This window comes from Macaca thibetana, chromosome 3, assembly GCF_024542745.1.
Source record: "Macaca thibetana thibetana isolate TM-01 chromosome 3, ASM2454274v1, whole genome shotgun sequence".
In the NCBI taxonomy this organism is placed as follows: Eukaryota; Metazoa; Chordata; class Mammalia; order Primates; family Cercopithecidae; genus Macaca; species Macaca thibetana.
Window position 1 is genome coordinate 74,534,241 of NC_065580.1, and position 24,715 is coordinate 74,558,955.

The following is a 24,715-nucleotide window of genomic DNA, read 5'->3' on the forward strand; positions in this document are numbered from 1 at the left end:
TGAATGGTACTACCTAGGTTTTCTTCTAGGATTTTTATGGTATTAGGTCTAACATTTAAGTCTCTAATCCATCTTGAATTAATTTTCGTATAAGGAGTAAGGAAAGGATCCAGTTTCAGCTTTCTACTTATGGCTAGCCAATTTTCCCAGCACCATTTATTAAATAGGGAATCCTTTCCCCATTTCTTGTTTTTGTCAGGTTTGTCAAAGATCAGATGGCTGTAGATGTGTGGTATTATTTCTGAGGACTCTGTTCTGTTCCATTGGTCTATATCTCTGTTTTGGTACCAGTACCATACTGTTTTGGTTACTGTAGCCTTGTAGTATAGTTTGAAGTCAGGTAGCGTGATGCCTCCAGCTTTGTTCTTTTGACTTAGGATAGTCTTGGAGATGCGGGCTCTTTTTTGGTTCCATATGAACTTTAAAGCAGTTTTTTCCAATTCTGTGAAGAAACTCATTGGTAGCTTGATGGGGATGGCATTGAATCTATAAGTAACCTTGGGCAGTATGGCCATTTTCACGATATTGATTCTTCCTATCCATGAGCATGGTATGTTCTTCCATTTGTTTGTGTCCTCTTTGATTTCACAGAGCAGTGGTTTGTAGTTCTCCTTGAAGAGGTCCTTTACATCCCTTGTAAGTTGGATTCCTAGATATTTTATTCTCTTTGAAGCAATTGTGAATGGAAGTTCATTCATGATTTGGCTCTCTGTTTGTCTGTTACTGGTGTATAAGAATGCTTGTGATTTTTGCACATTAATTTTGTATCCTGAGACTTTGCTGAAGTTGCTTATCAGCTTAAGGAGATTTTGGGCTGAGACAGTGGGGTTTTCTAAATATACAGTCATGTCATCTGCAAACAGGAACAATTTGACTTCTTCTTTTCCTAACTGAATACCCTTGATTTCTTTCTCTTGCCTGATTGCCCTAGCCAGAACTTCCAACACTATGTTGAATAGGAGTAGTGAGAGAGGGCATCCCTGTCTTGTGCCAGTTTTCAAAGGGAATTTTTCCAGTTTTTGCCCATTCAGTATGATATTGGCTGTGGGTTTGTCATAAATAGCTCTTATTATTTTGAGGTACGTTCCATCCATACCGAATTTATTGAGCGTTTTTAGCATGAAGGGCTGTTGAATTTTGTCAAAAGCCTTTTCTGCATCTATTGAGATAATCATGTGGTTCTTGTCTTTGGTTCTGTTTATATGCTGGATTATGTTTATTGATTTGCGAATGTTGAACCAGCTTTGCATCCCAGGGATGAAGCCCACTTGATCATGGTGGATAAGCTTTTTGATGTGCTGCTGAATCCAGTTTGCCAGTATTTTATTGAGGATTTTTGCATCGATGTTCAAGGGGGGAGGGGGGAAGAATTGCATTGGGAGTTATACCTGAAGTAAATGACGAGTTGATGGGTGCTGACGAGTTGATGGGTGCAGCACACCAACATGGCACAAGTATACATATGTAACAAACCTGCACGTTATGCACATGTACCCTAGAACTTAAAGTATAATAATAATAATAATAAATAAATAAATAAATAAATAAATTCGTAGAGACACATGAACCACAGGGATCTCAATAAAAATTACTGAAGTTGAAAAAAAAAAAAACAATCTATTCTTATGGATGAATGCATAGTATATCCTTGTTTTAATTTGCATTTGCTTAATTTTTAATAAAGCTGAGCATCTTTACATCATTTACTGGACATTAGTATTTCTTCTTTGTTCAATTCTCAATTTCCTTTACCTACTTATACACGCAATTGTTTGAGTTGATAAAGCCCTTTATAAATTAGGAATATTCATGTTTCATCTAAATATTTGGTCATATTTTCTCCTAATCTGTGACTTATAACTTCATTATGGTATATTTTAGTGCTTAGAAATTTTTAGCCTTCGTTTTTAATCAAATTATTTATTTCCTTTAGAACTTCTAGGATCTGTGAATTTCTTTCTAACCTGTTAGCTAAACATTGTCCCAAATTTTCTTTTGGCATTCTTTATATATATATATTTATTTTTGTTCTGAATTGTATTTTTCTTCGTGATATAAGTAGGAATATCTTTTTCCGGTAGATACCTAATTCTTTTCATAATTTATTAAATAGACCACTCTAACTAATTTGAATAGAAAAGAAGAGGAGTGGAACAGAATAGAATATAAAAATGAATGTATCCCAGAGCTCAAACTACATTGCCTTAATAAGTGAAGTCTTATTATGTGTTTTGATATCCACTAGGGCCTGATTCTACCCTTATTCTTTTTCAAACTGCTTGTTAGTTTCCATGAAAAATGTAGGTAGGATTTTATTTTTTATTGCCCTGAATTCATAAATTAACTTAGGATAAACTGATATTTGCAGTTATTTAGGAATGTGGATGTCTTCATAATATTAAGGATTTTAATCCTGGAAAATAATATGGCATTGCACTTTCTTCAGGGCTTTTTGTACTCATCACTTAGTTTTATATAGAGAAAAATTCTTTTACATTTATGGCTGGTAATTACTAAGTATTATTTTGATCATTTTGTTGTATTTTCTAAATTGTTTTTGTATATAGGTATTGAGTTTTAAAAGCTATATCACTTTACTGAACTCTTATTAGTTCTAGTAGTTTTTCTGTTAAAGCTGTTGGATTTTCCAAGTAATCAATTGTTTAATCTACAAATAACGACTTCTGGCTTTTCTTTTTCAATAATTTGCAGCGTTTTCTGCATGCCTACTTAATTTATGAGTAAGCTGAAGATGAAGAGTATATTACATTATTTATTTCCTTTTTTTTTTTGAGACAGAGTCTTGCTCTGTCACCCACGCTGGAGTGCGGTGGCCGGATCTCAGCTTACTGCAAGCTCCGCCTCCCAGATTCACGTCATTCTCCTGCCTCAGCCTCCCTAGTAGCTGGGACTACAGGCGCCTGCCACCACGCCTGGCTAATTTTTTGTATTTTTAGTAGAGATGGGGTTTCACTGTGTTAGCTAGGACGGTCTCGATCTCCTGACCTCATGATCTGTCCACCTCAGCCTCCTAAAGTGCTGAGATTAAAGAATGAAATGGTGGCATAGTCATCTCATTGCTAGATGTCTCAAAAATTATACACAGTATCATTTTCCAATATGCAGTCCTACTGTTTTAGGTTTGTTTTAATTAATTTCAGAATACCCTCAAATGAACTTTATAAACTAGCCCAAATAGGAAAGAACATTATGATATCAGAGTGTTTGGATTCCTGGAAAAAAAAAATGTGGGGAAGGAGTTACTTATTTGAAACAGTTCTTTCATACTTACTTTATATATAGGCACACACATACATGTTCATTTACTTACTAGTACTAGTGAAATTGAGCAATATTCCAGAATGAATACTATTTAAACCACTGTTTTGCAGTCATAAACCTGGACCTATTAGCAGAAGTAGAGAAGTGATAAATATTAATGAATAATTTCCAGTTATATCTGCCAGTGATTTCCAGGACGCATGAGACCCAGGCCCAGCTAACTCTTATTTTATGTGTAAAACTTGCTCCTATAGGCATTTTCCATTGCAGTATATTCAACTATCAATGTTTTCCAAAAAACTATAGATATGTGTATGTGTGTGTATATATATTTTGGTCTAGGGTCTTATATTTGAAATATACATTCCTTCTCTTCTGCACTCAAATATGTGAATTTCTGTTTATTCTTCAAGACTCGGGTCAAGTATCTTTGCCTTCACAAAATTCTTTACTTTCTCAGGAAAATTAAAAAAAAATAGTTGGTATATTCTACTTTTATATCAGTTACCACATTTTAAATTGTAAGCTACTAGAAACTATTCCTTCTCTAGTGCCTAGCATGATGTCAAGCATGAGTTTAGAACTCTAAAATATTGTTGAATGAATAAATGTGAATAAGCAATTACTAAAAAATATAAAAGGAAGTGAAAGATCAAAAGGGTTGTCTAAGAGAAAGTTATAAGTATGACAATTTGAAAAGAATATTAGGCCAGGTGTAGGGGCTTAAGCTGGTAATCCCAGCACTTTGGGAGGCCAAGATGGGAGGATTGCTTGAGCCTGGGAATTCAAGACCAGCCTGGGCAATATAGTGAGACCTCACCTCTACAAAAAAATTTTAAAATTTAGCTGAGTATGATGGCATGTGCCTGTAATCCTAGCTACTTAGGAGGCTACAGTAGGAGAATTACTTGAGCCCAAAAAGCAGAAGCTACAGTGAACCTACCACTGCACTCCAGCTTGGAGTGCAGAGCAAGACCCTGTCTCAATGAAAAATAAAAGAAAAAAAGAAGAAAAGAAAAAGAGAAATATTAGCATGGGAAACATGCTAATATTTATGAAATATTGTGAAAAGAGAAATAAAAGCACCAACCCCATACTATGGAAATGTGCATTTTGATGCAATAAGGTTGACTATGGTGGAGAAACATGGTAGAGACCAAATAGGGATCCAAGTGGCACGAGGCTATGAAAACATGTTGAAAGTCAGGAAGAAAAACAGTACCCACTCAGGTACAAATCCTACAAATGACACTATTTTGAAAAGCATATACCATTAGGAGCCACATTACATCTGCTCCTATATATGCATATGTATTCTTGGTTTATAAGTTACCATATGTAGAATACAGGAATTACTTGTTTTCCAATAATATAATGTAAAGTGTCCATAGACCAGCAGGGCCAGCTTTGTAGGAAATAGACATAATTTCTTTAATCTTTGGCCTTCTGTTCTGCCTTCTGCTTTTACTGTATCTTTTTATAAATATTATTTTAAAGGCTAATCCTAGACTGTACGATTTTTGGGAGGACACAGTTTCCTTAGACACAGTTTAGATGCATAATAATTATTGAATTTAATTGAAAATGCCAGTGTTTGTTATGTATAATAATTGGACTTGATTAATTATACATGTATTTCTTTCATATATTTCTTCCTGTATTAAGAGAGGGGTTGGACAATTACTTCGGTTCCTTTTAAGATAAACATTTCAGCAGAAATAAGGACAATCAGGTTTCTTATGGCTATATCTGAAGGCCACATTTAGTTGTCTTTTAAATGATGTAGGTAAGAAATAAACAGCTGTCAATATCCTGTTTGCTGTACAGCCCTTGAGCGATATTTTCATAATAATTTCATAGAAAGTTTCAATGATGATTTAACTTAAATGTATATGCAAGTAAAATGAGGGATGACAAACAAGAGCCCAGGACAGTGTTAGAATGGAGATCAGGTTCAGCAATCCTGTGATTGAGATAGCATGATAATACTGACACACTGCTACTTCAGGGCTAGAGGTTTAGTTTGGTTATTTGCTTAGGTAGCTTCAAGATGCTTTACCTTAGTTTTATTGGGAAACAGCAGAGCGTTGCAGCTAATATGGTATATTCTGATTCTATAAAAGACGATAAATATTGCTATTCACATAATGTGTTCTGTGGCTACTTTGTCTCTTAAAAGTGGTACTATCACTTATACATTTTAAAAATTAGTAAGTTACTTTTATACTGACTCAATTTTCCTTTTCTTAACATCCCAATTGATTTTAAAGGCAAAACAGTTGTTTAGAAGAAATTCATCACGTGAATGTTTAAACTTACATAGTTTGGAATACTTGGCAGTTTCTTTTTTTCTATATTATCATCTTGTTGGCCTCTTACTACAGGTTTTCAACACATACTCCAATGAAGACTATGACAGGAGAAATGATGAAGTTGACCCTGTGGCTGCTTCAGCTGAGTATGAACTTGAAAAACGTGTAGAAAAGCTGGAACTTTTCCCAGTGGAACTAGAGAAAGGTTCGTGAGTGCTACAGTGTTAATATCATTATGTTGCTATGTTAATAATACAGAATTATTTTTCCAAAGTGTAGCCTTTTTTCTAAGGATTAGATAAAATTTTAATTCTCACAGAGGATCTTATATATTAAGTTTCAAAAACAGTTGATATGGATTCTGAGTAGATGGTGGATTGAAAGTTTTACTCCCAACTGAAACCCATCTATCTTAGCTGGCTGGGATGGTGGTTAGGACCAGGGAGGTATGAGTGAGGCCTAATGCTTTGTTGGTATTCCTGGAAAGGGCTGCTACAGCTGAGAGCCCAGAAAGGGCTGGTATATGAGAGCTTGGGGCAGATGGTTGTTTTCTTTTGTTTTGGTGGATAATTGGAAAATTATGGAGATTTTTAATGAAGGCAGTAGAATCCAAGGAAATTTTAACAGTAGGGCTACATCCTCTCCATCTCTGAGGGGAGAAGGTTGAAAGAGAGCAGAGAGAAGAGGGAGCAGAAAGGCTTCCTTCTGATTTCTCTCCCTGGACTAACACCCTGCTGACTGTAGTTACTGCTGACCCATGGGATCAGAGATTGCTATGTAAGATGTAAGATGGGCACCCAAGAACTGAACTGTCACTCAGTGAACAGAGAAATAACACCTCTGAGAGATCTTTGAAAACAAAAGAGTAGAACAAACAGATGATAACTTGAATAACAAGAAAAAAAGAAACAAAAACCTACCCAAGGATATTCAAGCATGGTTTAAAAAAAGACATTTGCAAATGATGCCTCTAACAAAGGACTAATATTCAGAATCTATGAGGAACTCAAATACTCAACAACAACAACAACAACAACAAAAGAAACCCATTAATAAGTGGGCAAAGGACACGAACAGATATTTCTTAAAAGAAGACTTACAAGCAGCCAACAAACATGAAAAAAACACTCCACATCACTAATCATCAGAGAAATGGAAATCAAAACCACAGTGAGACACCATCTCACACCAGTCAGAATGGCTATTATTAATAAGTCAAAAACAACAGATGTTGGTGAGGATGCAGAGAAGAGGAAATGCTTAGATACTGTTGGCGGAATGTAAATCAGTACAATCTCTGGAAAACAGTGTGGAGATTTCTCAAATAATTGAAAATAGAACTATCATTTGACCAAGCACTCCCACTACTGAATATCTACCCAAAGGAAAAGAAATGATATCAAAAAGAGACTTGTATGTTTAACAGAGCACTATTAAATGGAAATAGTCTTGGAAATAGCAAAGTCATGGAATCAACCTAAGTATTCATCAATAGATAACTGGATAAAGAAAATGGAGCATATATACACTATGGACTACTGTGCAGCTATAAGAAAGAATGAAATCATGTCTTTTGCAGCAACATGGTTGGAGCTGGAGGCCATTATCCCTACATGAAATAACTCAGAAACACAAAATTATTTGCTGCATGTTCTCACTTATGAGTGAGAGCTAAACAATGGGTACACATCAACATACAGAGCAGAGTAATACACACTGGGGACTCCAAAAGGTTACCAGGGTGGGAGGGGGATGGGGCTTGACAAATAACCACTTGTCGTACAATGTGAACTATTCATGTGAAGGTTACACTAAAAGTCCAGACCTCACCACTATGCAATATATCCATATACCACACCTGCACATGTACTCCCCTGAATTTATAAAGATTTTTAAAAAGACATTATTGAGCAACTTAGCAACAAGAACAAATTACTTGATTTTGAAATGAAAAATTTCACCAGGAGAATTGAAGAGGTTAGTTGTTGTTGAGACTTAAGTTGGCAATCTAGAAGATGACGTTTAAGAGATGTTCCAAAAAGAATTCTCAAATGACAGAGCAAAAATCCAAGAAAAGTCATGAAAGAGCCCCAATATATAAGTTGTAGGCAACAGAAGGGGAAAATGACAATGGAGAAGGACAGACTAATAATAATCATACAAAAAAAATTTCTTGTCCTTAAAAAAAAAGATCTGAGGCATATATCAGGAAGAGCTTATCCATTTGTGAGTGAGAAGGCTAAATAACCCCAAACTGATCTCACACTTAGGCATAGCCTGGGAAAAAATCCTAATGTTCAAAGGCAAGGTGAAAAATCTTAAAAAATTCCAGACCAAAAAATACCCAAGCAAATAAACAAGCAAAGATACTTGCAAAGGCAAAATAATTAGACTAGCATCAGACTGCAACACTAGAAGCAGGGAGATGTAGAAATAATTTTACATGCCACTGAGGGTGAAAAGGATGGTGATCCAAGAATTCCATATCCATCCTGGTGAAAGAAAGACATCTGCTGCTATCTAAGGATTTAAAGAACACATTGCCTACATACTTTATCTGAGTAATTTACTGTCCAGTTTAGCAGGGAGGGAGGGAAATAAAGAGCAGCTTGTTCAAAACAGCAAAGGCAAGGAAAAAAGAGGTGAAAACTATTAAGTTTTAAACATACAATTGCTTAAATGAAAAAGTATGAAGAATACTAGTCATATTACATCAAACATGACTGATGGATTACTCCTGTTAAAAGACACTTTCATTTGGGGTTAAAGTGAATTAAAGAGTAGTGCTTACATTTTTCATACATTTTTAAATGTAAAAGCCATTCTTAGTTCATGGGCCATACAAACACAACTGGGCCATCATATTACTTATTTTAGTATAGCAAAAAAACGAGAACAATCCAAATATTCATCAGTGGTAGAAAGGGTCTATAAATTGTAGCATACCTAGGCAATAAAATATTACTCAGCAGTGAAAATGGAGGTGCTACAGTTCATGCAGTAGTATGTATGATTCTTAACATGTTATCGAGGGAAAGTAAAAAATAGCAAACCACAGAAGAAGACATTTAGTGTAATATAATTGCACTTACTTACATTTCAAACCAAGAAAATTAAATAGCATATTGTTTTGGGATACACAAAAGAGTAGTTTTTAAAAAGTAGTATTAAAAAGTAGGGAATGATTAACACAATATTTAGTATAATGGTCACTGAGGAAAGAGTCAGGGAGGGATATATAGTGGGCTTTTATGATGTCAGTAATATTCTGTGTCTTTGTACATGGACATTTGTTTTATTTTTATTGTTTAAACGTAATGTTTTGTAGATAAATATTTGCTTAAACTCATTTGTATATTGCCATATTTCATACAAAAAACTAAACTAGATAAATCAAACTAGAAGATAACCAAATCAAATACAATTATTGGAGATTTCAATATATTTCTTTCAGAACTGGACAAATTTATGGACAGAAAACAAAAATCAAGGAGTGGGTTAATACAATGAACTCTATTTCAAGCTGTATTTTAAGAGAAAAAGTTTTATCCTTTGGAAAAAATTTTAAAAGTTCCTTTAATATGAGAATTTGGAAATTACATAATACATTCCTAGGTAGATATTTGATTTAAGAGAAAATTAAAACTCATATTCCAAACCATCTTGGAAAGGATTAAACTTAAAAAGTCTGGGCCGGGCGCGGTGGCTCAAGCCTGTAATCCCAGCACTTTGGGAGGCCGAGACAGGCGGATCACGAGGTCAGGAGATCAAGACCATCCTGGCTAACACGGTGAAACCCCGTCTCTACTAAAAAATACAAAAAACTAGCCGGGCGAGGTGGCGGGCGCCTGTAGTCCCAGCTACACGGGAGGCTGAGGCAGGAGAATGGCGTAAACCCAGGAGGCAGAGCTTGCAGTGAGCCGAGATCCGGCCACTGCACTCCAGCCGGGGCGACAGAGCAAGACTCCGTCTCACAAAAAAAAAAAAAAAAAAAAAAGTCTGTAGCACACAGCAAAACCTTTACTCAGAAGAAAAGCTATATCCTTGATTTCTTTCTTTAAAATAAAAAAATTTAAAAAGTAAACAACGGACCTGTCTTAGAAATCAGAAAAAGTAAACCAAATAAACAAACTAGCAAAGAAGAGTAGTATATGTAAAAACAATATTAATAACATAGAAAGGAAAATCTAGTAAAACAAGGTAATAAAAATCCTTTTCATTGAATACATCTATAAAATATATCAATCATAATACTGAGTGGTGAAAATTGAAAGCAAATTTATGCAAACTAGGAATGGAAGACAAATATATAGTGTTACTAGAAAAGATCAGTCAGTCACTGCATTTCTTTCTCAAATGAGGTGTATGCCCAGAAATAATTTATGTCCTAACAAAATTTGAATTACCAGAATCAACTTTGGTAAAATAGACTAATTGCCATAGAAGAAACGAGAATGGCAACGAAAGATAAAACATTAAAATGTTGTCAGAACTGGATGATTCTATTGTACCTTTAAAGAACACATAAAACCAGTGTTATTTAAACTATTTTAGATCGTAGATGATGAAGGAAAACTCTTCATTTCGTTGAAATACCATATAAGTTTACACCCAAAACTAATGTACTACAAAAAAGATTGCCATGGTACAACTACAATTGTGAATATATATTTTAAAATTCTAAATGAAATAAAATATCAAATATAGAAATAGTTAAAGAGAAAAGGCCAGGTACGGTGGCTCATGCCTCTAATCCCAGCATTTTGGGAGGCCGAGGCGGGCAGATCACGAAATCAGGAGGTTGAGACCATCCTGGCTAACCCATGAAGCCTCATCTCTACTAAAAATACAAAAAATTAGCCGGGCTTGGTGGCATGCACCTGTAGTCCCAGCTACTCAGGAGGTTGAAGCAGGAGAATCGCTTGAACCCGGGAGGTGGAGGTTGCAGTGAGCCGAGATCGTGCCATTGCACTCCAGCCTGGACGACAGAACGAGACTCTGTCTCAAAAAAAAAAAAAAAAAAAGAAAGACTCATTAAGATCAAATGGGGTTTTAGATACAAGGATCCAGAATGGTTCATTATTCAGAGATTTATCCACATAAAATTTAAAAGAAAAGCCCTTAAATTTTTAAAATTTCATGTTAAATTGATATGAAAAGATGTCAATTTGGTAACATTTACCACTTGAAAGACTCTGTAAATTAGCACGTGATGGAAGCTGCCTAAATTTATGCAAACTGTCAATCTGCAATACAAACAATTCTATTTCTAAATTGAGTAAACACTAAAGATATTTTAATTAAAACTAGAAATCAAATTTGTAATGCCCTTTAAATGAAATGACCAGTATAAATAACAGCAAATAAAAGATGAAAAGCATCACCTTTTGCTGATATATTCATATCCATATATATCTAGAAAACCAAACTGATTCTAATTTAAAATATTAAATTTGGTAAAATAATCTGTGAAGGAAGAGGTTACATCCAAGATATGTATACAAATCATTTTTTTCTATGTAATCACATTAAGAATTTAGAAATGAAAATGGGAAAAATATTTCATTTGCAGTAGCACCAAAACAACAAAATATTTATTACTAAGAAAAACATGGAATTTATCTAAATAAAGTAATAACATCTTTTTGAAAGACATTTCAATTTGAAAGCAAATTGTAAGACAAACCATATTCTTGGATGAGAAGACTCCAAATAGAACTGCCAACAAAGTTGGGTTGGGAGAGGAGAATTGCAAAAAACAGTATTAAAGTTTTTTGGTAAAATTTAAGTCTGGAGAAATACAGACTTAAGTATGAAAAAGAATATGAATGACTTAATTTACCACATATCTAAATACAATGTAAAGCTTTTGTAACAGAACAAATTGTATTCAAATGGCAGTTGATTACTGGAACAAAATAGAAAATCCAGAAAAAGATGTTAGTATGTGTGAGAATTTAATATATGACACCCATGATATTTCAGCTTAGAAGTAATTGTGTGCTTTATAAATTGTTCTTGCATAACTGAGCATCTATCTGGAAGAGTCTAAAGTTGGACACCTTCATTATAGCATAGGTAAAAATAAATAACTCTACATGGGTTAAATAATAACATATTGAAGATGTCATAAAGAAAATTCACATGACTGCATGTATCATCTAGGCTTGTGGCAGAAGAGGCTTACCCAAAATGGGAAACCAGAAGTTAGAAAATAAGCTTTGGGCTCCAAAGTATGACAATAGTGTCTTCCACAATGACATAGTTCCACTGGCTTTGCCATCATTTTATGGCTGTTTTGCCTTAGTGCTTTGCCTGTCCCTAGGAATGTATAGAGAGGAAGACAGGGTGCAGCTAGGTTCTTGATGGGGCAGCCACAGGAGTAATAAGTGGCCTTTAAGGATGAGGCTCCAGACTTCACTCATCTTAGAGAAAGCTGTACATAAATAAGATGCTGGAGAACATCAGTCTTCTGGTCTCTGTGCGTTGATTGTGCTCTTTGTTGTATTGCCCTTCAGTCATCACGTTGTCCTTGTAGGTAATTTGCATTAGAATTGAGGATGGCTTAAGTTAATATTGCTTTTTCTGCAACTGGATTTTCAGCTCTGCAGATCTTAGTAATTTCCAGTTAAAAGCAATGAGAGGAGCAATGGAAGGAAGAAAGAGAATTCTACCAAGACGTGAGTCGAGGCAGAGAAAATGGATTTAGAAACCAAGAAGTAATTTTCACTCAAGATAGTTGCAGGAAGAAATTATTTAATGGTGTGACAGTATGGAGAGTTCACATTTGAGAGGAGCCCTTTGTACAGTAATGAGTATGGGAAAGTTTGACTCACAGCTCTATGTTGGTTTGACATGTGATAAGTTATAATGAAGAGAAACCCTGTGAGTATAATGAAAGTGAGCAAGAATTCAGCAAGAATACCAATACATATATACACCAGAGATTTCATACAGGAGAGAAATTCTGTGGTATTTTTCAGCGTGGGAGAGGCTACTTTGATCGTCTCTTAAACAACACAAGAACAATACACTGAGGGGAAAAACGTACGTGGATGTAAACACTATGGGAAGGCTTTCAGCAATCATTCATCCTTCATCAGTGTGAAAAAAAATTCATTTTCTTGAGAAACCCTATGAATGTGATGAATGTGAATAAGAATTCAGCCATCTGCTAACCTTATACACAGAAGAGAATTCATGGTGGGAGAGAGGAAAACCCTATGCATGTAACCAGTGTGGGAGAGCCTTCAACACACATCTAACCTTCATGTACACAAGAAATCTCATTCTGTGGAGAAATTTTAAAACTATAATGAATGTAGAAAAGTCTTTAACAAGATAAATCCTCTTGATGAAATCAGTCTTTATACCAGAGAAACAATTTGAATAAATAGGAGAAATCACATGTATATAAACATTCTAAATGTAATGGATGAGGAAAGTCTTCAGAGATTATTTATGTTAGTCAACATTAAAGTTTTCACACTAAAGAGATACCTATGCCTAGAATCAATGTGGAAGTGCCTTCAGCAGGGGTTTGCATGAGGAAGCTCATCCAGGGGAAACACTGTACAGATTCCTTTAGCATACAGCTGAGCAAACAAATCACACTTTTGCCAAGTGACATCTTTTAAAACGTATATAGAAAAAAAATGTAAGATTGTCAGGTGTACTTGGAAATACTTCAGGCATAAGCTGGTGGTAAGTAATAATGTATGAGATGAACCTTCATCCAAAGAATACTGATTACAAGAATCCTGACTGGGTATGGTGGCTCATATCCATAATCCCAGCACTTTGGGAGGCTGAGGCAGGAGATTGCTTGAGCCCAGGAGTTTGAGACCAGCCTGGGCAACATGATGAAACCCTGTCTGTACAAAAAAAAAAATACAAAAAATTGCCCAGATGTGATGGCACATGCATATAGTCCCAGCATCTTGGAGGCTGAGGTGGGAGATCACCAGAACCCAGGAGGTTGAGGCTGCAGTGAGCCATGATGACATCACTGCACTCCAGCCTGATCAACAGAGTGAGACCTTGTCTCAGAAAAAAAAAGAAAAGAAAGAAAAAAAGAAAAAATACTTAAGAAAGTAAAGGTTATTGCTGAAAAGTCTTTTAAAAGTGTCATTCTGTTGAGTATATGGACCAGTATTTCTTTAATAATCCAGTGCTGTTGATTAATTAGTATTTTTATGCTACTAGTAAAGCATGATTACAAAGACTTGAGACTATCAGAAAATAACCTTGAACTTTAACTAAAACATGTGGCACACAATATAGTGTACCTTTTATATATTCACAGAAAGGACAAATGGAAATATGGATAAACACGTGATTTGTAAGTGAATTAAAAAAAAAAAAAACTGTTACACAGTATTGTTCATAGGACCAGTAAAATGGAAACAAAAGTGAGTACCTATGAATACAGAATGTTTGGATACATGATGATGCCATCTCACCATGAAATATTATTCAGTCGTTAGAAATAATTTAGAGCTATGAGCATTGAGGACATTGATATCCATGACATATTTTTTTATTTTTTATTTTTTTGTCTTTTTTTTAGACAGGGTCTCGCTGTGTTGCCCATGGTGGAGCGCAGTGGCATGATCTCAGCTCACTGCAACCTCTGCCTCCCAGGCTCAGGTGATCCTCCCACCTCAGTCCCCAAACAGCTGGGACTACAGGTGCGCCCCACCATGCCCAGCTAAGTTTTCTATTTGTAGTAGAGACAGGGTTTCACCATGTTGCCCAGGCTGGTCTTGAACTCCTGGGCTCAAGGGATCCTCCCACCTCAGCCTCCCAAAATGATGGGATTACAGACGTGAGCCACTGTGCCCAGATGCTTCATTGGTTTTTAAAAAGTGAGCTGTAAAGAGAAGTAGTTGTAATCTCACTTGTGTAAGCAAATAACAAGGAAAAACAAGCTATATATATACACACACACACACGTATATATATTATATATATATACACACGCACATTCATATATGTCTAAGTGAATGTATGGATGTATTATAGTTTTTGATGAGTATATATTCTTGGGTATAGAAGCACAGAGGAAAGTACTCAAATACACATACTATCTTATTATTTTTTTTTTTTTGAGACAGAGTCTCACTCTATTACCCAGGCTGGAGTGCAATGGCACGATCTTGGCTCACTGCAACCTCCGCCTCCTGGGTTCAAACGATTCTCTTGCCTCAGCCTCCAGAGTAGCTGGGACTACAGGTGCCTGCCACCACACCCAGCTAACTTTTTGTATTTTTAGTAGAGACAGGCTTTCACCATGTTGCCTAGGCTGGTCTTGAACTCCTGGCCTCAAGCCATCCACCTGCCTCAGCCTCCCAAAGTTCTGGGATTACCGACGTAAGCCACTGCACCCAGCCACATGTGCTATCTTATTAACATGAATAAACAAGTAAAGAAGAAAAGACCATATAAATGAAGGAGGAATTCCAGATACGTTATGATCACATTTATTTAAAATTATATGTTTGAATGTGTGTACTCTTATGCCTAAAATAATTCATTGCATTATTTAGAGAATCTAAGTTTTAAGGCAGAGTGACTATTCAATAACAAAGTTGTTACCTTTTCTTGAGACCACAATGCATTACCAACAGTAGTAGTAAAATGATGCTAAATGCATGGGCCTTTTGGAGGCTCTCATTAGATACCCTTACTGCCTACCTTAGAAAATAATTCTGCTAAATCAAGCATGTTATTCTCCTATCCATAAGGAAAAATAAAATTAGAGACAGCAAGTAGTTCTCACCAGCTAATTGCAGACTAGTGTAAAACTTAGGTTGTTTCACCTCCCTGCTTTTTTTCTTTTTAATAGATGAGGATGGTCTTGGTATAAGTATTATTGGAATGGGTGTTGGAGCAGATGCTGGACTTGAAAAGCTGGGAATATTCGTCAAGACGGTAACAGAAGGTGGTGCTGCTCAACGGGATGGCAGGTAAATTAAGGACTGTTGTTAACTTAAAATCTTTAGGGAACTTTCCTGTAAGTTTCTTTCAGTTGTAGCTTTTTGCTTTTGTTTGTTGATTTTTTAGGACAGAATTTCAGGTTTCTCAGATATGAGAAATCTTAAAACACTTAAATTATTTTCTGATATGCAGGCAAAATATCTGCTTTCTTTAATTTATATTAGGTAAATGAGTGGGTAGATCTATCAGTCTATACCTGTCTTTATCCATTCATGTATCTGGTGGGAAGTGGGCAGAAACATGGGTGTATATAGTTGAGAATGTGTACTATGGAGGTCAGCACATAGTTTCACTTCAGAAATATTGAAAGAAATGATAATAGTTCTGGCATCTTAAAAAATGACACAGGTATATGGTAAGTTAGGGACTTCAATTCTGTATTGTTGGTAATTCTGAAGGTCAGTGTTTCTCCAAATACATTTATGTAAAAACACAGATTCTTGGGTACACCTAAACCAGTAGAATTAAAATCTCCAGTAGAGGAGTCTGGCAGTCTGCACCTTGGATAATTCTAGTACACAGCAGAGCATCCAGATAATCACTGTTTTGTCTTAGCTTTCATAATCTCAAGCTCTATCTATCTATCTATCTATCTATCTATCTATCTATCTATCTAGGGCCAAGATTTTGATTAACCCTCATACTTGGCTCTTATATATCAGGGTGGGGCTAGAAGCAGAAGGTGGTGTCTTAGTTTGTTTTGTGCTGCTGTGGCAGAATACCTGAGACTGGGTAATTTATAATGAACAGAAATTTATATGACTCATGGTTCTGGAGGCTGGGAAGTCCAAGATTAAGGGGTGACATCTGATGAGGACCCTGCAGGTGAATCATCCAATGGTAAAAGGTGCAAAGGCCAAGTGAGAGAGAGCAAGAAGGGGCAAAACTTGCTTTTATAACAAATGCATTCTCAAAGAAATAAGTCCACTTCCACGATAGTGACATTAATCTACTTGTGAGGGCAGTGCCCTATGACCTAATCACCTTTTCAAGGTCTCGCCTCTTAACACTGTTGCGTTAAGGATGGTTTTCAACACATAACATTCAAACCATAGCAGTTGGCAATATAATAAAAGTAGACCCAAATGTATGACTGCTAAATTCAAAGAAATATTATGTTGTTTTATGTACATTTAATGAATAGCTTTAAATTTTTTTATGTTTAAGTATGTATCATTTGACCATCTTATCAGGGAATAATAAAGCATGTTGGAAAGACTTTGTGAATGTCTGAGGAGACCCAGAGCAGCATTTTTTTTTTTTTTTTGAGATGGCATCTTGTTGTGTTGCCTAAGCTGGAGTGCAATGGCATGATCTCTGCTCACTGCAACGTCCACTTCCCAGGTTCAAGTGATTCTCCTGCCTCAGCCTTCTGAGTAGCTGGGACCACAGGCGTGGACCACCATGCCCAGCTAATTTTTGTATTTTTAGTGGAAACGGTTTCACCATGTTGGTCAGGATGGCCTTGAACTCCTGACCTCAAGTCACCTCAAGATCCATCTGCCTTGGCCTCCCAAAGTGCTGGGATTACAGGTGCGAGCCACTGCGCCTGGCCCATTGTTTCTGTTTTAATCCTAAAAATGCATATTGATACCCACTGATAGTTCTCAAAGAGAGCTAAATTGATTTATGTAAATAGAAAACCACACCTTATTACATCTTCTTTTCCGTGAAGTTAGGGATAACATCTTAGTCAGTAGCTTTGTATTCTTATAGCACTTAGTATAATGCTTTGCATAGAGAAGGTTTGAAATAAATCTTTTGAGTGAACATTCAGCTGACTACATTTAAAACAAAGAATGTGGAATATGACTATCTTGTGTCTTAAAGTAACTTACTAACAGTCTTCCTCCTTTCAGAGTAGTTAAGGAAATAACCTCTTTGTGCCCCTTTAATAAATTATAGATAATGGTGGTAGTATTTCCAGTTATTAATTTACCACATTTCTTCCAAGAGAGCTAAAACTTGTTTGTAAAATATATCGCATTTCTTATTAAGTTTGATGAAAAATTTAAGATGGTGGGAAATAATGCTATAGTTAGTATTCAAACATGCTTAATTATTATGAACCATCCAGAAAGCCAAATCAAAGTACAACTTGATTAAAAGAACAAAAAATCAGAATATTTTACATTCATAGCCATGTAACACGTGTCCTGAAAGAGAAAAGAAAGAAAAAGAAAATTTTGCACTTAGTAGTTAGCCAATTCCTGTTGTTCTAAACATAGACATAGTTATTTTTCCCTCAATCGTTTTAAAATTAGGTTTGTTTTCTATTAATCTATTTACTAATTATTCATTCTTCTACATGGTTTCATTATTTATAACTATATTAGAACTCTGCTTTACCAGTCACAGTGTACATTTATTTCCTCAGTTCTTTTAAATGAGTATTTTCCTAGTATACTAATCCTGTTGTTGTTATAATAGGTGCTTAAAAAATGCCTCAGTGAATATATTAAGACAGGCAACTTGGGCCAGGCAAGGTGGCTCATGCTTGTAATCCCAGCACTTTGGGAAGCTGAGGCAGGTGGATCACCTGAGGTCTGGAGTTCGAGACCAGCCTGGCCAACATGGTGAAACCCCGTCTCTACTAAAAATTCAAAAATTGACTGGCCGTGGTGGTGGGCACCTATAATCCCAGCTACCCAGGAGGCTGAGGCAGGAGAATCGCTTGAATCGAGGAAGTAGAGGTGGCAGTGAGCCAAGATTGTGCCATTGCGCCCCAGCCTAGGTGACAGAATGAGACTCAGTCTCAAAAAAACAAAACAAAACAAAAAAAACCTTGATGTGATGGAATGGACAGAATCTTTAAGATAATGTAACCGGGAGCCTTCATTCCATTCCCTCTACTTATCTTCTGGGGATATCGAACAAATTACTTAATTTTCATGTTATCTACATTGTGGGTTGTGGTAAGCATTAATTAAGTTTGTGTGAATAAGCATTAACTAGGTTTGTGTGAATAACCTTCCACAGTGCTATTTGTATATATGAAACTGTTCTTGAACCAAGTAAGAGTAAGCTTGAAACTTAATTTAAAAAGTAGTTATTATGGGAAAAGCCTCGTGGAAAACAATTAAAGGTGTACAACATAAGTACAGAATCAAAATTTTAGAGGTCACAGAAACTTCAGAGTTCTTATAATCAACACATTTTCTTGTTTATTAATAAGAAAATTGAGGGTGGTTGTATATGTGCATATGTGTGTGGGTATAAAAAAATGAGAAAATAAAATGATTATTATACTTACAACAGATTTATATCTTTTAAATTATTATTTCTACCACTACTGGTGTGCTTATTTGCACAGTGTTTACTGTTTACTGATGTTTACTATTTAAAAGGTATCAACATACAAAAATTATACAAAGTGCACTTCCTCTAGTCAATAATACATTTTAAGTTATATATACTTACTGATATAGAAAAATATTCCATTAAGGATTTACAAAATAGTATGATTAATATGATGCCATTCTTGTGTAGGGTATATATTCTATTTCTTCTTTTCTCTGTCTCTGTTCCTTTTTGTCCTTATCTCTCAGTCATTCTCTTTCTGAAAAAGTCTAAAATTAATACATACAAAAATGTTGAACGGCTCTAGTGTATGGATTTAAAAAAAATTTTGGCTGGTATAGAATATCAAATTTTGTAGAGAATATATACGACTTGTGTATAGTTTCTCAAAACTAAAAATGATAAGGTTTCCACCCCAAGGAAATTACTCATCAGACCTCATTTATTGACGGAATTAAAGTTCTGGGTTAGATATTCTGTAAGGTAGTTCCTTTTAGCCTTGAAAGGATAAGATTCTTTATTATTGTTTTCTAGCTGCTTTAGATTCTTAATAACTCTTTCTATTTAAGAAAATTTGTTTCAATTTAATCTCAGATTTAGTCATACCTCCTTCAAGGAATGTTAAATGAGCATACATGTATATATAGAGGACGTTTTTTCTCCCCCTCCTCCCTCCTTCCTGCCCCCACAAGAAGCTTTTTCATTGTGATTGTTTGTATTCCTGCTTAAATGGCTTGTAAACTCTCACCACATTTTGAGTACTTTAAAAAATTTGCGGTGGATATTTATCCTCCTGAGTTTATCCAGTATAGTTGAAAAGTGTTGACCCTTCATTATTCTTTGATATGATCTCTTACCTTCAAAATTTTCTTTTGTCAAGCTTTTCATGTGTGTACTTTCTCCTTTGATGGCTTAAACTTAAGAGTGTGCTCAGTAAATATTTGTTGAATGAGTGAATCCTTGTGCTTTAATCACTTTTTATTTTTATTTTTTATTTTTAGAGGCGAGGTCTCACTATGTTGCCCAGACTGACCTCAACCTCTTGGGCTCAAGTGAACTCTCCACCTCAGCCTCCCAAGTAACTGGGAGTATAAGCGAGTGCCACCATGCGGGGCTTTTAATCACTTTTGAAACCTTTTCTTGGGCTTATCATTTTTCTCTGTTTTGTTTTTGTGCTACCTGCCTTTTACAGAGTGGCTTATAATTTAGTTGAATGACATGACAGTCATTTCTATTTCCTGTTTCATTTCTATTTCCTGTTTCATTTCTAAATTTTTAGTAAAATAATATTAAATATACTATTAGTTTTTGTTGTCATAAATGTAATTTTTGGGATTGCACACAGGACACTTTCACACACTAGTGATTTTCCAGTCCTCGTTCATGATTCCTTAAAGCAAAATTAGTTTCATAAAAACAACTCAAAATGCTGAATTGTAGAGTAAATCACATGGATGGTAACTGACAAAGGATGTTAATAATGCTGTGCTAAATTAGAGGCAAATAAAAAATCCATTTTGGATCCACTTTGTTTTTGGGTCCTGTTTTTGTTTCACAAGCTTTTGCTCATCATCATTTTCAATCACTGTCCTTTTCAATTTTACTGGAAGAGATACCAAATATGAAATTAAGGTTCTATGTAGTTTATCCTCATTCAAGTATTGATTTTTAAATGATTTTAATTGTTTTTTCCCCCATCTTTTGGGATATACTAACATATACAATAGATAAAGAGTCCCATTCTTTTGCTTATCTAACTGCAGCAAACTTACCCCCTCTTAGGACCCATCTTTGCCTGAAGTACCCTCCAGCCTAAGAGAACCCTGGATGGAAACTTGTTTTAATTGATTCTGTCATGGTTCCCCAGTCGATGGTTTCCTGTCTGTGCACACACTCTCATGTTAGTCTTCTAATAAAATATTTTGCCTATTCACCCCTTAGGTTTGGGCTGTTACTGCTTTGGCATGTATTTTCACAATTTTCACATACATTTAAAACTTCAGTATCTAGCATTTTGAGGAAGATCTCTGTTGACCAAAGTTCATTAATGTTGCTCCAGCTGGTCTCCCTGTCATTCTTCTTTGGTGGCTTTGTTGACAAAAGCCCCATGAGGTAGGGTTATTGTTTTTTCCCTTCCCAGAAACATTGTATCAATAAGTAACCATCCAGTAACATTAAACAAACCCTAGAATAATCCAATTTATGTATTTTCATTAGCCTTATCCCTATTGATTCTGGTTTTCAGAATTGCAGGATCTCAGCAATATCATAGTGAGGCTGAAGAAAAGTGCTGTTGTGCACTTTTGTTTATGGTAAGCACATGGAAACTATTGAGAAACTGGCCAGGATGAGATGGTTTTTACAAATTAGCCAGGTATGTTCCCGTAAATTCCATTCCAGTGGACAGTATTTCCAGGGGAAACAGACTATTTCCTCTGCTATCCTGGAAAATTTTTGAAAAGTTTAGATAATCCATAGAACTGGTTATTCTTTGTAGTCTGGGATGGTCTGATACAGAGCTCTGTCTAGGTATTCTTTTGTTTTTAACCACTGACAGTCTTCCCTTGTCTTTTCTGGGCTTTTCATTACAGCTAAGATTTGAGAGAGATTATCAGTGTTACTGTTCTATGAGTTTGCATCTAAAAGTTGTCTTCTCATGAGAAAAGATACAAGCAAAGTGGATATTAGACACCAGAAAAATTTTCCCATCACAGTAACCATTTTTATATTTAATACTATGCTGGCTCATGTTCTAGTGAGTTGTAGGAGCCGTCTATAATGGGAATAAACCGGAACCGCTGCCTTTTTAATCCATTATTCCCCTCATCTCCCACCCAATCCTCTTTATCTCTCCCTCCTCTTCTCCCCATTTTTAGTTTCTTGAACTTGTCTCCACCTTAATCATTACAGTTTACCTCCATGAAAAGGTAAATTGAAAAGCCGCTTATATAGCAAACTCCATAGAACTCCACTTCTCTTCCTCCCTCCCTCACTCACTCTTTACAAAAATGTTGAAGATGTTTTTATTTCCTTATTTTTTAATTGTTTATCAGATTTTCAAATTTTTTCTTTAATGAATGTATCACTTTGAAATGAGAAAAGAATTTAAATGGACATACTTTTGACGAAAAAAACGATCAAATATCATGAAGCTTTATTTGTCCCCCTTAATGTTTTCAGTATTAAGGTAGACAGGAAGAACTATGTAGAATCAGTATTTTAGTCATAGGATTCCTCTTTTTTACATTGATCTCTGACCTCTGAATGCAAAGAGCAAATCCAGCCAAAAGTCTTATTTTTACTGTTTCTGTTACATGGGATACTTTGCATCTTGTATCTCTTCTTTCTTCTTTTTTCTTTTTTTTTTTTTTTCCAACTTTTATTTTAAATTCAGGAGGTACATGTGCACTTTCGTTAACTGGGTGTATTGTGTCATGCTAAGGTGTGGGGGAATGAATGATCCCATCACCCAGGTACTGATCATAGTACCCAATAGTTAATTTTGCAACCCTTGCCTCCGTCTCTTGCTCTTCCCTCTATTAGTTCCCAGTTTCTCTTGTTGTCATCTTTATGTCCATGAGTACCCAGCATTTAACTCCCACTTATAAGTGAGAATATGCAGTATTTGGTTTTCTTTTCCTGCATTAGTTTGCTTAGGATGATGGCCTCCAGTCGCATCCTTGTTGCTGTAAAGGACATGATTTCATTCTTTTTTATAGGTATATAGTATTCCATAATGCATATGTGCCACATTTTCTCTGTCTAGTCCACTGTTAGTGGACACCTAGGTTGGTTCTGTGTCTTTGCTGTCATTAATAGGTTTGCAGTGAACATGCGAGTGCATGTGTCTTTTTGGTAAAACAATTTGTTTTCTTTTGGATATCTACCAGTAATGGGATTGCTGGATTGAATGGTACTTCTGTGTTCTTTGAGAAATCTTTAAACTGCTTGCCACAGTGACTGAACTAATTTGCATGCCCACCAACAGCGTATAACCATTCCCTTTTCTCCATAGCCTCACCAGCATCTGTTGTTCTGACTTTTTAATAATAGCCATACTGATTGGTGTGAAATGATATTTCGTTGAGGTTTTGATTTGCATTTCCCTGATGATTAGTGATATGGAGCATTTTTTAATATGTTTGTTGGCTGCTTGTATGCCTTCTTTTGAGAAGTGCTGTTTATGTTTTTTGCCCATTTTTAAATTGGGTTATTTATTGCTTGTTCAATTGTTTAAGCTCTTTATAGATTCTGGGTATTAGACTTTTGTCAGATGCATAGTTTGCAAATACTTTCTCCCATTCTGTAGCTTGTCTGTTTACTCTGCTGATAATTTATTTTGCTGCACAATCTCTTTAATTAGGTCCCACTCATCAAGTTTTCTTCTCTTTTCTGTTTCTTGTTTGTTTGTTTTTTGTTTGTTTGTTTTGAGATGGAGTTTCACTTTTGTTGCCCAGGCTAGAGTGCAGTGGTGTGATCTTGGCTCACTGCAACCTCCGCCTCCTGGGTTCAAGCGATTCTCCTGCTTCAGCCTTCTGAGTAGCTGGAATTACAGGCACAGGCACCTGCCACCACACCTGGCTAATTTTTGTATTTTTAGTAGAGACAGGGTTTACCATGTTGTTCAGGCTGGTCTCGAACTCCTGACCTCAGGTGATCCACCTGGCTCAGCCTCCCAAAGTGCTGGGCTTATAGGCATGAGCCACTGTGCCCCATCTTTTGTTGCAGTTTCTTTTGAGGACTTAGTCATAAGTTCTTTCCCAAGGCCAGTGTCCTAAATGGTGTTTCCTAGGTTTTCTTCTAGGATTCTTATAGTCTGAAGTCCTATGTTTAAATCTTTAATCCATCTAGAGTTAATTTTTTGTATACAATGAAAGCTAGGGGTTCAGTTGCATTCTTCTGAGCATGACTAGTTAGCTGTCCCAGCACTATTTATTGCATAGGGAGTCCTTTCTCCCTTGCTTAGTTTTGTTAATTTTGTCAAAGATTAGAAGTCTGTAGGTGATAGAGTTTGGCTGTGTCCCCACCCAAATCTCATCTTGAATTGTAAGTCCCACAATTCCCACATGTTGTGGGAAGAACCTGGTGGGAGGTGATTGAATTTTGGGGGTGGGTCACTCCTACATTGTTGTTGTGATAGTGAATGAGTGTCATGAGATCTGATGGTTTTAAAAAGGAGAGATTCTCTGCACAAGCTCTTCTCTTGTTTGCTGGCATGTGAGATATGTCATTCACCTTCTGCCATGAATGTGAGGCCACCCCACCCACATGGAACTGTAAGTCCAATAAACCTTTTTCCTGTATAAATTACCGAGTCTCAGGTATGTCTTTATCAGCAGTGTGAAAACAGACAAATACAGTCAGCTGTTACCAGTAAAGTATGATATTGCTGAAAAGACACCCAAAAATGTGGAAGCGACTTTGGAACTGGACAACAGGCAGAGGTTGAAACAGTTTGGAGGGCTCAGAAGAAGACAAGAAAATGTGGGAAAATTTGGAACTTCCTAGAGACTTGTTGAATGGCTTTGACCAAAATGCTGATAGTGATATGAACAACAAGGTCCAGGCTGAGGTGTTTTCAGATGGAGATGAAGAACTTGTTGGGAATGGGAGAAAAGGTGACTCTTGTTATGTTTTAGCAAAGAGACTGGTGTCATTTTGCCCCTGCCCTAGAGATCTGTGGAACTTTGAACTTGAGAGAGATGATGTAGGGTATCTGGCAGAAGAAATTTCTAAGCAGCAAAGCCTTCAAGAGGTGACTTAGGTGCTGTTAAAGGCATTCAGTTTCAAAAGGGAAACAGATTAAAAGTTTGGAAAATTTG

The 24,715-nt window shown here is 35.9% G+C and overlaps 1 protein-coding gene across 15 annotated transcripts in view; it reads left to right on the forward strand.

The window, feature by feature from the left end:
- The window catches only part of PPP1R9A (protein phosphatase 1 regulatory subunit 9A), a 391,659-nt gene that overhangs the window by 202,423 nt on the left and 164,521 nt on the right, over nucleotides 1-24,715 (forward strand). For all 15 annotated transcript variants that reach the window (XM_050782890.1, XM_050782887.1, XM_050782891.1 and 12 more), the window contains 2 exons: nucleotides 5,667-5,799; nucleotides 15,442-15,562. In XM_050782890.1, coding sequence (XP_050638847.1) covers nucleotides 5,667-5,799; nucleotides 15,442-15,562 — 254 coding nt within the window. The remainder of the gene's footprint in view (nucleotides 1-5,666; nucleotides 5,800-15,441; nucleotides 15,563-24,715) is intronic.